This window comes from Festucalex cinctus, chromosome 3 (genome assembly GCF_051991245.1).
Source record: "Festucalex cinctus isolate MCC-2025b chromosome 3, RoL_Fcin_1.0, whole genome shotgun sequence".
Classification (NCBI taxonomy): Eukaryota; Metazoa; Chordata; class Actinopteri; order Syngnathiformes; family Syngnathidae; genus Festucalex; species Festucalex cinctus.
The window spans coordinates 15,492,686-15,506,620 of NC_135413.1; the positions used below are offsets into that span (position 1 = coordinate 15,492,686).

At 38.6% G+C, this 13,935-nt stretch overlaps 1 protein-coding gene across 2 annotated transcripts in view; it reads right to left on the bottom strand.

Annotated features, from left to right (window-relative positions):
- The window catches only part of ptprjb.2 (protein tyrosine phosphatase receptor type Jb, tandem duplicate 2), a 31,913-nt gene extending 23,523 nt beyond the window's left edge, over positions 1-8,390 (bottom strand). Inside the window, exon 1 of one of the 2 annotated variants that reach the window (XM_077516024.1) lies at positions 8,235-8,390. In XM_077516024.1, the coding sequence (XP_077372150.1) occupies positions 8,235-8,300 (66 nt within the window). In that variant the 5' untranslated portion in view covers positions 8,301-8,390. The remainder of the gene's footprint in view (positions 1-8,234) is intronic. The other variant, XM_077516025.1, reaches the window with a different exon arrangement.
- Positions 8,391-13,935: the final 5,545 nt, after the last annotated feature.

Here is a 13,935-nt window from a genome sequence, read left to right on the forward strand (position 1 = left end):
GATACCAGATCAACATAAAGGGCTTTCAAGCTAAATATTGTGCTGTACTTCAAACCTCGGGCTTATGAAGATCAGATAAAACAAAAAGTATCACAAGATGCTGAATAACACCAGACTGTCGCTACAGTCTTGCGGGGGCATGTTGGTAGCCTGCCCAAAATAAGTCATATGTCTTGACATATTTCTGTCAACAATAACCCAAGGGTCAAGAATTTTAGCATATCAGTCTGTGTTTAGGGAGCTCATGCAAATGAAAACAACCCTAATTCCATCCCATATGCTGTTGGGCAAATGGTGTATCTGGCTTTAGCGACCATGAAACCTGTGGGAGCCTGCATCATCGTGATTATATAGAATCTTCACAGAATGCCTTTCGTCATCTCGCCGGCCAGTGTATGCGTAACAGCAGGCTGGAACTCACAGGAGATTGTATGGTGACTGACTTCTTCTTGAAAAAGAAAACATTAAAATAGAACAGAATGGACGGTTCCCCCTTAGAATTGGACAGCTAATCCATCTGGACTGTTATCCGTGCTGTGCATTGCAAATCAGATATGTGTGATAGCACTTCTGTGAGAGCAACGCACGGTAGTAACGCTGTACATTTGCTACAAGCATTCAACAGGAGAATACTATAGGAACAGCCAAAATGTGTAAAAAGTGCTACTTCAAATATGTCTCACCAGAGGATTAAGATGTGTGTGTGCGTGTATGTGTGTATCTATCTCCGGGTATCCGCCTCCAACAGCACAGCCTTAGACTCCTCTATCACTGTACAGATCAGAGGACATGGAAATATGGGATGTACTGTCCACAGTTAGATACAGCTAGCTGCAGATACTCAGGAAAGTCCACCATTATCCAAACCGTTTGTCCTCACTCAGGTAGTGGGCGTGCAGGAGGCAGGCTACACCCTGAATTAGTTGTCAACAATTATAGCTACTAGTTACTCAGGCAACTGAAAACATATTCAAATCAAAACATTACTGAATTAACCCTAAAATAAATACCGTATTTTCCGCACTATAAGGCGCACCTCATTCTAAGGCGCACCTTCAATGAATGATATATTTTAAAACTTTTCCCATATATAAGGCGCTACAGTAGAGGCTGGGGTTATGTTATGCATCCATTAGATGGTGCTGCGCTAAAGGGAATGTCAACAAAACAGTCAGAGAGGTCAGTCAAACTTTATTAATAGATTACAAACCAGATTTCTGACAACGCCATTCACTCCCAAAATGAATAAACAGCTCTTTTATTATTTTCTCTGAGGTAAAGTATTAGTATTAGCTAGCGATCCAAGATCTTCTGCGCATGCGCGTCACCGATCGTGCAGGGTCACCGATAGCGTCTTGACAGTGAGACTTGTTGCGGCTCAATATTGATCCAAGGCGCACTGGATTATAAGGCGCATGGTCAGCTTTCGAAAAAATTGAAGGCTTTTAGGTGCGCCTTATAGTGCGGAAAACACTGTAAATTAAAATAAAGAGAGTTACAATTCATCTGAATACTAATTGAATTTTAGTATTCCAGTATAGGGGTTGCAAGTTACAGGGTTGTGAATCATTGCTAATGTTAGAGTTTTTTCACTAGTGCATTGTTTCTGAACTATTGTTACACGGGATTGTGTATTTTTATTTTTTATTTTTTATTTTATTTTTATTTTTTTTTGTAGCTATAAGTCACAAGCCATCTTAATGGGCAAAATAAAGTAATTACATGTAATTGATGGCTAGATGTCAAAGATCCATTTTAACTGAACTGGCAGTGAATGAGTTAAGAAATCTTTATGAAGTTAAATTAGGGTCAACAATTTTGTACCTAAAACATTTGTGGAATATGTATTAAGCAGCAGTTGTAATCCATATTAGGGAGCTGCCATTTTGCCCTAATAGGCACCTACTCGCTACTGCAGTTGATGTCATGGTGCCTACTGGCTCAGCTTGTGAACTTTACGACTCTCCTGTAACTCTGGGTTTGGTCATATGGCGTTCGAAACAGCTTTTCTTTTTCTTGCACTCACAGTGGTGGAAGAATCAAGTGATTTGCTTGTATCGTATGACAGGTCAAGGAGTGTAAAATATATTAATAACTTGGAATTGCAAGCAAACAGATGATATAAAGATGGCTAGTGAGAGAGACAGCTTTCCCCTCCGGATTGTACAATATGTGTTCAAATGTCCTGTGACTGTTAAGGATCAACCTTCTTTATCCACTGCATTCTTATTGAATTCATCCATTTTCTATTTTACCTGTCCTTTACTATGACTGAGCCCAGCTGACTGGTGAGATATCACCGACCAATCTCAAGCAAATAACCGTTCATAATCACGTTGCCACTTTTGGTCAATGCATGTTTTGGGATGCGGGAGAAAGCCAAGGTACAGAGCGAGAACATGCAAACTTCACATGCACAGAAGAACCATTTTTTGCCAGAGAATGAAGAATGAAAACTGCGATTGGCTGGCAACCAGTCCAGGGTGTCCCCCGCCTACTGCCCAAAGCCAGCTGAGATAGGCTCCAGCATCCCCCGCGACCGTTATGAGGAATAAGAGGTCAAGAAAATGGATGGATGAAGAATGAAAAATTGAAATTCTTTCAACCTGACTGTCTCATTTGGCCCTGACCTGCGCAGAGGTCACAGATAAAATGATCTGCTATCTGCTGACAATAAGGCCTTTGAGGTCCAGGGAGGAGCCTGTGTCTCATTTACATGCACTGGGGGAACTGTGACTCTTTGTAATGCATCTTTTACATGCACAGCCCCGAGTAGCCACTCTGGTTATAGGCAACTATGTTAATTTAAAACTGGACCGTCCTCATCCAGTCTCAAGTATTTTGTGAGTGGGTGGAGGCTGCGGCATTCCACAGAGAAAGGCTTAATTTGTGACTTTTGTCCTCAGACCACCATTATGTGACGTGTTTTCCTCATTTAGATACAGTTAGCCAAATGTATTCTGCCGAGACGTGTGTTTATTATGATTATTATTCAACTGCATACGTCATTCAGTCATCAGCTGTAAATCAAGGAAAATGAACGCGAGCTGTTTCTGTGTGTACACACATACTAGTGTCACTCACGCTGAGGTCATTATAGTCACTACAGACCACTTCTTGCGAAATTTACCAAACGTCCCATTTCCTTGTTCCAAGATGTTTCCCACTGATAGCAGCGTCACTACCTTTTCATTTCTCATACAGTGAGTGGGCCAGTCAGAGACAGACCGCAACCATATAAAGGCATGGCCATTTGTTCCATACCATGATAAACTCATGCAAAGTGTTGTACTTTTTCCTGGGTCATTTGTGGGTGAGGATCAAGTGGGTTCACACATACTCTCGCCTTGGTTTCATATTGATTTTCAAATAGTTTAATTGAATATCAAGCAGGCACAGAGCTTTTAATTTTTTGAATTAATGTATATATTCATGTTCTCTTTTTTCTTTTTTTTTAAATCATGAATTTACAAATAATAGCCTATATGTCAATGTTGCTACGTTGGCATCCCAATGGAGGACCAAATTTTCCACCTAGAATGAGATGGCCACATTCCCTGCTAAGCCTAATGCTGTTTTGACGAAACAATCCGTCTGACCTCTCAGAGGTCCACAGACTTGGTAACTAATTGATCAGATGAAGGGACACAAGGAAGCATTGTGCTTATTCAGTTCTGGTCTGAGCTGGTGTGATAGTGCAACACTAACCACAAAAGGTTCAACTGGGCAGGGGGAAGTCATGACAAACGTTATGTTTTAATCTATTAACAAACGTCAGACAACAGCAAATAACGAGTGCTGTCTTTTTTTGCACTGTTAAAATACGACTTCATATCTTTTAATTTCCAATTGTAAATAATGGAAATAAATGTAATTATTCCAGTGTCACCATGCTAAAAAACTGTATTAACTGTTTTAGCTACTTTAAATGGGACATATTGTGGAAAGTTTACTTTTACTTTATCATTGGGTAACCTATTCTGAAACTCATGAAACACAAATTGGGAAAACACCTGAGAATTGCTTTAAATTGTAAAAATAAATAAATAAACAAACAATTCCAAAAACATGCATGGTAGGCTAACTGAAGACTAAATTGCTGTAGGTGTGTCTCTGAGTGTGAAAGGCTGTTAGTCTATTTATTGTGTCAAACTGGTGACCAATTCAGGTTGTACTTTCATGTGTCCCAATGTTTGACACTTAACTGTCATCCAAGTGCAAAAGGAAGATGACCATTGGACATTAAAAACAATCCATTTTGCACTCAAGGTGGGACTAAGATGTGCCTTTCCACAGCTGATTTTTTTTAATTATTAATAGCTGCTTTTCCACCAACAAGCCCAGGACCTTTGAGTTCTGGGTAAAGGGAGTTCTTGGTTGTAAAAGTTCAGCAGGGAATTTATAATTGTGTTCTGCTCTGGTCTTACTGTTCTGACAAGTCAGGACAGCTAGAGTGTATGTGTATTGTTACTGTACAGGCTCACTATCCATCCATCCATCCATCCATCCATCCATCCATCCATCCATCCATCCATCCATCCATCCATCCATCCATCCAACCCTGAACTGGTTGCCAGCCAATCGCAGGGCACCAGGCTCACTAAACCAATGAATTGAATTGTCTTGCAAGCTGAGATCTCGACATGCATGATGTGGCTTTGACATGAATTGAAAGCAATGATTATTATTTTTTTTAAATGCTTCTTCACTAAGAAAAAAATATTTCCCGCTCCCAAACTCTCCACTGCAACTATAAATCTTATTGTCCATGTAAATTGTAACAGGTACACCGCTGCATAACACTGAAAGCAAAAGCAAAAGAAAGCAAAAAAGAAACATAAATCTGCTGAATAACTCAACTAATGTTGCTTATACTTATACACAAACTGACAAGGAGAGTGTCACACGATGTTTTTGTGAAAGGCTGAATTTGGGTTACATTTTTACAGAAAATTTTGCTTGTTCAGCCTTAAGCAAGATTATATCTACCACTTGTTTAGCCATCCTTTGCTCTTGGAATGCTCAATTTTTACCAAGGAACTCTTTATCGCTGCACACAGTGCTGAGCGTTGTGGAAGAGGAGATGGCCAAACACTGACAGAAATCAGGTATAGTTGCCAGGCAAAATTCAGCCCAGTGATCACCAGTCAACAAAAGCCAGGCTCATAATTGGCCCAGCGGGCTGGATGTTGGATTTATCACTGCATGAGACAGATCCCACCTAAAACAAGCTAATTTTATCAAGAAATATTTCATGCAAAATTATACCTATACATTTGGATCCTTGGGATATTTTGACAAACGCATATAAAGACATGAGACACCTGCGAGAACTTTCACATAATGTCTCCTTAAAGAAGAATTCAACCCAAAACTTTTCTTTACAATAAATTGTGTGAGCCCCCACTAGTCTAAACACGGCTTTCTGATTAATATTGCATTTGTAGACAATGAGCAAACTCCAACTGTTTTTAATCCGTCTTGGCCACTTGCTGTCAACTGAGTGATAATGACATCACAGTTGCTCAATCCTCAGGTAAGGATCAATCACGGTTCAGCTTCAGCAAACAAATGAGCCGTGATTGGTAGCTACCTGAGCCCTGAACAACTGAGACCTCATTTTAAGTTAACAGCAAGTAGCAAAATGGCCGTCCCCTGAGATGCATAACAACGGGAAGATTTTGTTGCTTTATTCATATTACATAAAGACAATATTAATCAAAATATCGTGTTTCGACTACTGGGGCTGGATACAACATATTGTAAATATTTTTTTTATGTGTTGAGTTCCCCTTTAAGTGCACTGTTCTATTCTTGTTTGACTGTGAGAGATGAAGAAACATGAGGAGCAAAAAAAATTAAATAAAATGAGGAAGTTTAAAATTTCCCCTTTTTCAAGCTGAACTTCCTTTGTTGCACATGTGACTAAATGTATCTGACCTTGTTAAATTGTTCAGTATTGTATATAGATAATAATGAGGTTTTCTATGACTTTATGTCGTCTAGTACAGTGTTAAACCTTATAGCTATATGTTGTAATCTTATACCACACATTGTATGATGAGAAAGTATATCAAATGTGTCTTCCAAATATTACATTTTGAGACAATGGGAAGTACGCAGAGAAAGACAACTCCTGAATTAAGCAATAATTATGAATTGAAAGCATGTTGTTGGTTATACTGGTGTTCATAGCTTACAGACAAATGTGATTTGTTCTTTTTAGAAAAATAAATGATTTGTCGTTGCTGTCTGTCACAAAGTAAAAAAAAAATGAAAAAAAATCATCCATGTTGTTGGCATATTTTGAATGTTGACATCAACTTCCTCCGTTGCAAGTGCAACAGTACAAAAATAAAACACCACTTCTGCATTTGCTGAGCGCACCCAGCTATGACTAGTTCATTGGTGAGAAAGTATGGCCCTTAACATGCACAAAACTTCACAGGATGTCATATTGCGTTGTACAACTACATCAACCACATTGTGGTTTCTTATGTAAGATGAAATGCACCGTCTACTGTGAGACAATGGACACTTGTCACTGTCGTACATACAGGTACTGTATGTAAAAATCAGCCCACTGATAGATACTGGAGCACAGGATGTGACTGGGAACAATTACAACTTCACTTCAACAGAAAGGGCAGCTGTACCTTATGAAGTGGTTGTGATGTGAAAGCTTGTTTTGGCCACAGGATTGACAGGGACATGGAACTGGATCTCATTCCAATCCTGACCTCTCTGTATTGACCATGCATACCATTCTCAACCCCTCTTGCCTTTTTCTATCCAGAAAGACCAGCGCAACGAGGACAGGTGGGCCAGTCCACACACAGATGCAATTATGTAATCACACTTCACCGGGCTATATTCTTAACTGTTCACTGTACAATTCATATCACTGGTTCATGGTAAAAAGTATTACAAACAAATAATGATAAGCATGTTTCTACTCTAATACACTCACAAGGCACTTCTTTGGGTTTACCTGCATTATCTAATGATATCCAGTATACGCACTGTATTAATAGTGTATTTATAATCCTGCCTTTAGAAATAATACACACAATAACAGATTAAATCTGTTAATTGGTTGGTGCGTCTAATGTTGACAGATCCTGGTTATCGTATCCTCTCTAACAGTGAAAGTGTAAGTAAAAACGGACCATTATATGCAATAAGAGGATGAATTGGATTCATAGTTGCGGTCATATAAAGATATTTTTAGGATGCATATCTGACAATCATAAAGAAATTTAACAATAATATTTTTGATGTACTGTGATTGGCTGGCAACCAGTCCAGGGTGTCCCCCGCCTACCGCCCAGAGCCTGCTGAGATAGGCGCCAGCACCCCCCGCGACCCTTGTGAGGAATAAGCGGTCAAGAAAATGGATGGATTGATGGATGGGTTTTTGATGTATCTTACGGAACATTTTTTTTTTTTTTTTTACCTTATTGTCCTTTACTTAAGTTTGTAAAAGCTCTTTGTCTCAACACAGGTCAAAAAACATCTTTATTTCAATTTTAGTGAAATGATAGATCAGTGTCATTCAAAAGACAGTTTCAGGTAGAATGCATTGTGGTCATATCCATCAATATTTACTGTACCATCCTGGTGTATTGTAAACATTCAGATTTTTTTTTATTTTTTTTATTTTTTTTATTTTTTGTAAGACAGGTTTGGGGATCAAACTTCTGTTGGCCTTATTTTCATTGTTTTTATCTGCTATTTTTTTAATTGTTAAATTATCATCATTAAATTTTAATTTCCTTTTTTTGATTACCTGATGGGTGTTTTTTTTTTTTTTTTAAACCAATGTTCTTGGGTCAATGACTCTCAATGTATTGCGCTGATGTAGCTAATATTGACTCCAATGTATTGTCTTCTGCTAAACAGCCAACCATTGTTAACCATCTTTAAAAACTGAAGGTCAGTGTATTTATTACGCGCTGACGTGAATTTGAGTAAGATTAAAAAGGCCCATTCATATTATAACAAACCATCATAGCTGCCATTGTAACAATAGCATATCTTTGTTGAACATTTCTCCACAAACTTCGCACCAGATGCGACGCAGTCAACCTGCAGTGCAACAGGTGCACTCACCGACAGTCCGACACCCACTCACTCACCCCACTCTTGACAGAGAGAGCGCTCTCTTCATTCAATCATGCGACACTTTTAGAAGCTTCTCTAGCGAGGCTGAAAGCGCTAAAGAATTATATTACCTTTACGAGAGCGCTGAATTGAAGTAAAGTCCACAGAGAGGCGATGATGAGCGGCGACGTCTTCATGATGACGTCAAAAAAAAAAAAGTTCACGCACAAACTTTTTCTACCCACTTTTTCATCCCCTAAAAACGTCTTTTTTTTCTGCTGCCGAAGTGTCACGACATATGGGCAGAGTGAGATGGGGAAACCTTGTTCCTCTGTGAGAACAGGGAGGAGCGCGTCATTCGGGGAAAGTTGCATGAAGTAGTTTACACTCCTCCTCCTCCTCCCCATCATCATCATCGTCGAGGGCAAGTTGGTCAAGCAGAATTGAAGGAGTATTCCCACATTCCGACCATAACTTGGCCACAAAGGGTGAAAGAATGCATCGTCCCCTTTAGAGGGCACTAAGCAGAGCAGCCAAGGCAAATATTTTCAGGAAGCCTCCCTTTAAGTTTTCGTGATCTTCTTTACAGTGGACAGACGTGACAATATTACTTTGTATGCAGGAATGGAGGAGTAAAGTATAAGGATTGGGGGAAACGTGGGACTCTAGCATGCAGAGAAAATGGAAGAAATACAGGTTGTCCGCATAGTTTAATTATGTTTGGACGTTTGGTGAATTGATTTGTTTATAAACATTCCATGGAAATACCAATGGAAGTGGGTGTAATCCAACAGAGGGTCAAATTCTTGCAATCATAATATTTAAGCTTCTGAGTAGCTAACCACTATTAGTAAAACATGAAAAAAGTCAATAATTCCAAAGATGCTGATAATAATAACAATAATAATAATAACAATAACATCAACAATAATAATAATAATAATAATAACAATAATAATAAGTGCAGTAAAGTCACACATTCAGCCTCATGGAGGAGAGTCATGTCATGCAGAAGCTTTCTCACTTGTATAGGCAATATGCAATAAGGTTGTGCAATATTCAGAATTTCAACATTCAATTCAATGAATTAATTTGAATGACAGGAAATGGAATTGAATTCATTGCAATTCAAAGAAACTGTGAATTTCGCTCATGTGCTCCAAACAAAAATGCCCAAAATGTTTGAGCAGCTGAATTAATTAGGTAACGTCTGTGTGACATTCCCTCAACCGTGTTGCTTTGTCGCCATCTGTTGGCGTATAGGTGTCAATGAAGTATGTTGAAGTGAGTTGATGAGTTTCATTTAGACAGAAGTGCCTTTCTGTGGCATCACTGAACAATTACAAGCCCGCTTCCAAAATAAAGTCCCTTTCAACTGCATCGAGGCCCTGTGATTGACTGGGAATCACTCCTGCGATATGCCGCTTCTCACCTGAAGTAAGCTGGATCGGCTCCAGTTGCACTCGAGACCCTAAGCAAGCAGCATGAAGATTGCGTGGATGGATGGTAGCGCAGGCAGTGGGGCCTCTTTTGCCAGGCTACAATACAGAGCAGGACTTCAGATCTTATGTAAAGTTTATTTATAGACTTATTTTATCAGCTTTCTCCCAGTGCACTGTGCAGGAAACGGCAGTTAACACACATACAATATACTTTGCATTGTCCTTGTAGATATGCAGACACAGATGACATTCAAAAACAACACATCATAAATGAGAAAACCTAAAGCACAATAAGCCATCCGAAAGTTACCTGGCCTAGGCTGTTTCATATATTTGTGTTTTTTAATTATTAAAAAAAGGGTAGTTTTTATTGTCCTTGTTTCATGCAATTGTACTACTGCTTGCGTATGCAACTTTTGCGACAAAAAATAAAAATGTGTCTGGTTTACAGATCACAGTGCGCGATTTAAAATATGACAGTTGTGTAATTCTGAGCACACAAAAAAAAAAAAAAAAAAGTCTAATTGTCTCCCATGTTTAATCAATGTGGTTGGAAAGATCTTCAAAGAGACACAATGACCTTGTTGGAGTTCCAACATCAGGCTGATAAGCTGAGTGCTTGCCCTCCTTCAAAGATGTTATAAGGAGGAAATCAACCAAGGTTCCAAACAAAATAAAGGAGACAATGGAAGAATGCACTAATGCATGCTTGTATGTATTGGCTGCCAGCCATTAACTCATGATGGATGTTTTATCAAAGATAATGAGGTGTTCCTGGGAGGATTGTATATACAAACTGTAGCCTCGGAGTGGTTCGAAGTTACTACATGGGAAGAAGGCAAGTTTCCCTCAGTAACCATCCCATGTGTTAAGGTGATGAAACAATGTGGGAGGATGGCTTTGAAGCATTTAAATAAACACCACCTTTTCCATGGCCTTCTTGCGTGCTGGAAAGAAGATAATTCGCAAATGGGGTCATCGACTGGGAACATGACTTGAGGTTTTCCATTCTCTGGTTGAGGTGTTTTTTTTTTTTTTTTTTTGTTTTTTTTTAGCTTGGTTTATTTCACTTTGGAGACCAGGGGTCACAAGGTAACCCCTGAGGATCACATAACCCGGTGGGACATGATTTTCTAGGATTGTTGTTGAATTGATCATTTAAAATAAATAAATAAATAAATAAAAAGTGTTGCATATTGATATTTGTTTCCTAATTATTGTGAGTATTCACTATCAAGATCTATTTTGTTACATAAATGAATATCTTAATTTAATAATAATAATAATAATAATAATAATATCCATCCATCCATTTTCTGAACCGCTTGGGTCGTGGGGGGTGCTGGAGCCTATCTCAGCTGGCTATGGACAGTAGGCGGGGTACACCCTGAACTGGTTGCCAGCCAATCGCAGATAATAGTAATAGTACCGGTAATAATAATAATAATAATAATAATAATAATAATAATAATAATAATAATAATAATGTTAGCTCATTTGTTATTTCAGAAGTGTGTAGCAAAGTTGTAGCCCTTTGCATTCGTCTGTACTCAAGAAGTAGCTCTCGGATTGACTAAGGTTGATGAACCTGTTGTAGACTATATAGTAGTCAACACACTGGTACTCACTATTCACTCTACTGATATCAGTTTCAGAACTGATAGTTGGACCTAGAACTGTGAGTCCAAGTGTTTTCAGGAACTGTTTTGTTTTTTTGTTTTTTTAAAGGATGTCATCATTTGGTGTTTGAACAGGGGTGTGTAGACTTTTTTTTTTTAATCCACTGTACATTTGTAGCCTAATTTCTAATATTTGTTCTATGAACTTGCATTGATTCATTTCCAACAATCTGTTTTCTTCATTCCGTAGCGTTTCCCTTGGCTCTACTGCTTCCATCTCACATATGTGAATGTTTGCGCTGGAGGTGTTTGACCTGATCGGATAGCTTGCTGCAACAGACACCATGATTCTGTGAAAGTGGAAGAAATGAGAACACTATCAAATGGATGTCGTGCACATGAAGCACGTGTTCACTGTAGATATACGCAAGTACTTCATAACCAAAAAAATTAATGGAGCATCACTGTGTTAGTGTCTGGTACTCTTTTTTTCCCCCCTCCTACATTTTGAAAATATGCATGGAACAGTAACTAAAGATTTTGCTCATAATTTAGCATTAAATACATCATGGAACACAGATGATAAAATTTCCCTGAATACTATTAGTATTTTGTGCAGTACAATATTCCTTTAAACTTGTATCCAGATTGAACTAATTATGCTTGGGTAAAGCATACCTTATCCCTACAGACAGCTGCCCTATCTCATCTCCCCATCTGCATAACTATGCATCTCAATTGTTTGTTTATGTCCAGCAGATTGTCATAATTGCCCCTATACCAGATTAACGTGTTTATATTTTCATTGTCACGTTGCCGTTGTTTGGATTCAAATCAGTCCAAGTAAACACGTCTAATATTTGAAATGATGTTGTTTCCATGGATGGATGGTTACTATCAGAGGATGGCTGGCGAGACATCAGAGCCCAGCAGGGAGGGCGGTGGCCATTTTGTACTTACCAATTTAGATTTGTACTGTTTTATTTCGCACACACGCACACACACCCACACACATACTAGTAACAGTCACTGTATGAAAATGTGAATAAATCTTGAAAATGTCCCACTTCCGCGCCACACTAGTAGCACACAAACACTTTTCTGGGAGTGCGACCAAAGGAGTCATCTTTCCTGTCAAAGTCGCACCCAGACGAGGATGCAGTTACAGTTTTCATTTCTCTCACTTAACTCTGCTCATCTGCCCACTCTTTGTTCTAGTTTTAACACTTATGGGCCAACAGCTTGCCAGTCTTTTTTTTTTTCTTTTTTTTTTCTTTTTTTTTTTCCATTTCTGCGAAAAAAATAAAGTGTAAATTACAGAGTGACAGTGTACAGTAGATGAGTGTTAGGCATCATCTGTTGCTCATCATGTAACCGAGTAAAATTAATGATAGAGACTCAAAAGAAAAGTGTTGACTGACAGTTCAGCTTAAAAAAATAAATAAATAAATATATATATATATATATATATATATATATATATATATATATATATATATATATATATATATATATATATATATATATAATAAGACTATGCGTCTGCACTCAATACTGAATTTATTTAAAGGATTTTAATACGTTAACCAGATTGCCAATAACTTTCAATAGTGTGATTTGAAGGCGACATTATGACGCACATGCAGCTGGCGAAAAGTCAATCCAGGAGTGAACACTAGATGTCTCCCTTTGTCGCCTCAGTACAGCGGCGATATACAAACCTGCCTGCATGAACGGTTCTTTAAATGTAGACAAAAGTGAAATTTGTGATGTCTTTTCTTTTTATAAATACACGTTTTTTGATATTCTGATGACATGTCAACAACCTTAAGACGATGGCCAGGTGAACATCTCTCCAACAGAGGCGTGTGGGCTTTGTGTGGTCTGTGTAGCCTAGACACACACAATTGGAGGTGAAGTCATGTTGAAAGGGATGAGAAGGATGCGCAATAAGAAGAAAGAGGTGGTCATTTGGCTGGACCTGTGGAGGATGGTGGCATGTGGGAGAGATATATGGATGTTGAGTGAAGTGGTCCATAAATGGTGTGAAGGAGACAACCTAAGAGCTTTTTTGTGTGTGACTGTGTTCACATTACATTTATTTGTTGTTTTGTAGCTTCTGTTTTAGACCATTAAGATCTGTGAAACATAAGAAAAGACTAAAGTCAATTATTCTGAATGCCAATATTAAAAATAAAAGTAATTTTTTTGTTCGTTGAAATCGCAAAATGTGAAATCTAGTGAAATATTGTTTGCTTTGTCTTATATTTTAAGTCAGATAGTGGGCATTGTGGGTTGATGATGTCACAGTTCTTGTGCTGGCTGTAAAATAAAATTCCATCATGACATTTCAAATTTCATACAGGCTCCAGCCTTCCTGGGTGGAGTTTGCATGTTCTCCCCGTGCCCGCGTAGGTCTTCTCCGGGTACTCCAGTCTCCTCCCACATTCCAAAGACGTGCATGGCAGGTTAATTGGGCGCTCCGAATTGTCCCTAGATGTGCGTGTGCGTGTGAGTGTGGATGGTTGTTTGTTTCTGTGTGCCCTGCGATTGGCTGGCAACCAGTTCAGGGTGTACCCCGCCTACTGCCCAAAGCCAGCTGAGATAGGCTCCAGCAACCCTTGTGAGGAAAAAGTGGTCAACAAAATGGATGGATGGATAGTTTGTCAATACTGTATTAAATATTTTGAATGTTTATAAATATTCTATATCAATGTTACAAATTTGCAAAACGCAGAAAGGAAATAAACTGACTGCGAGATTGTTACGTG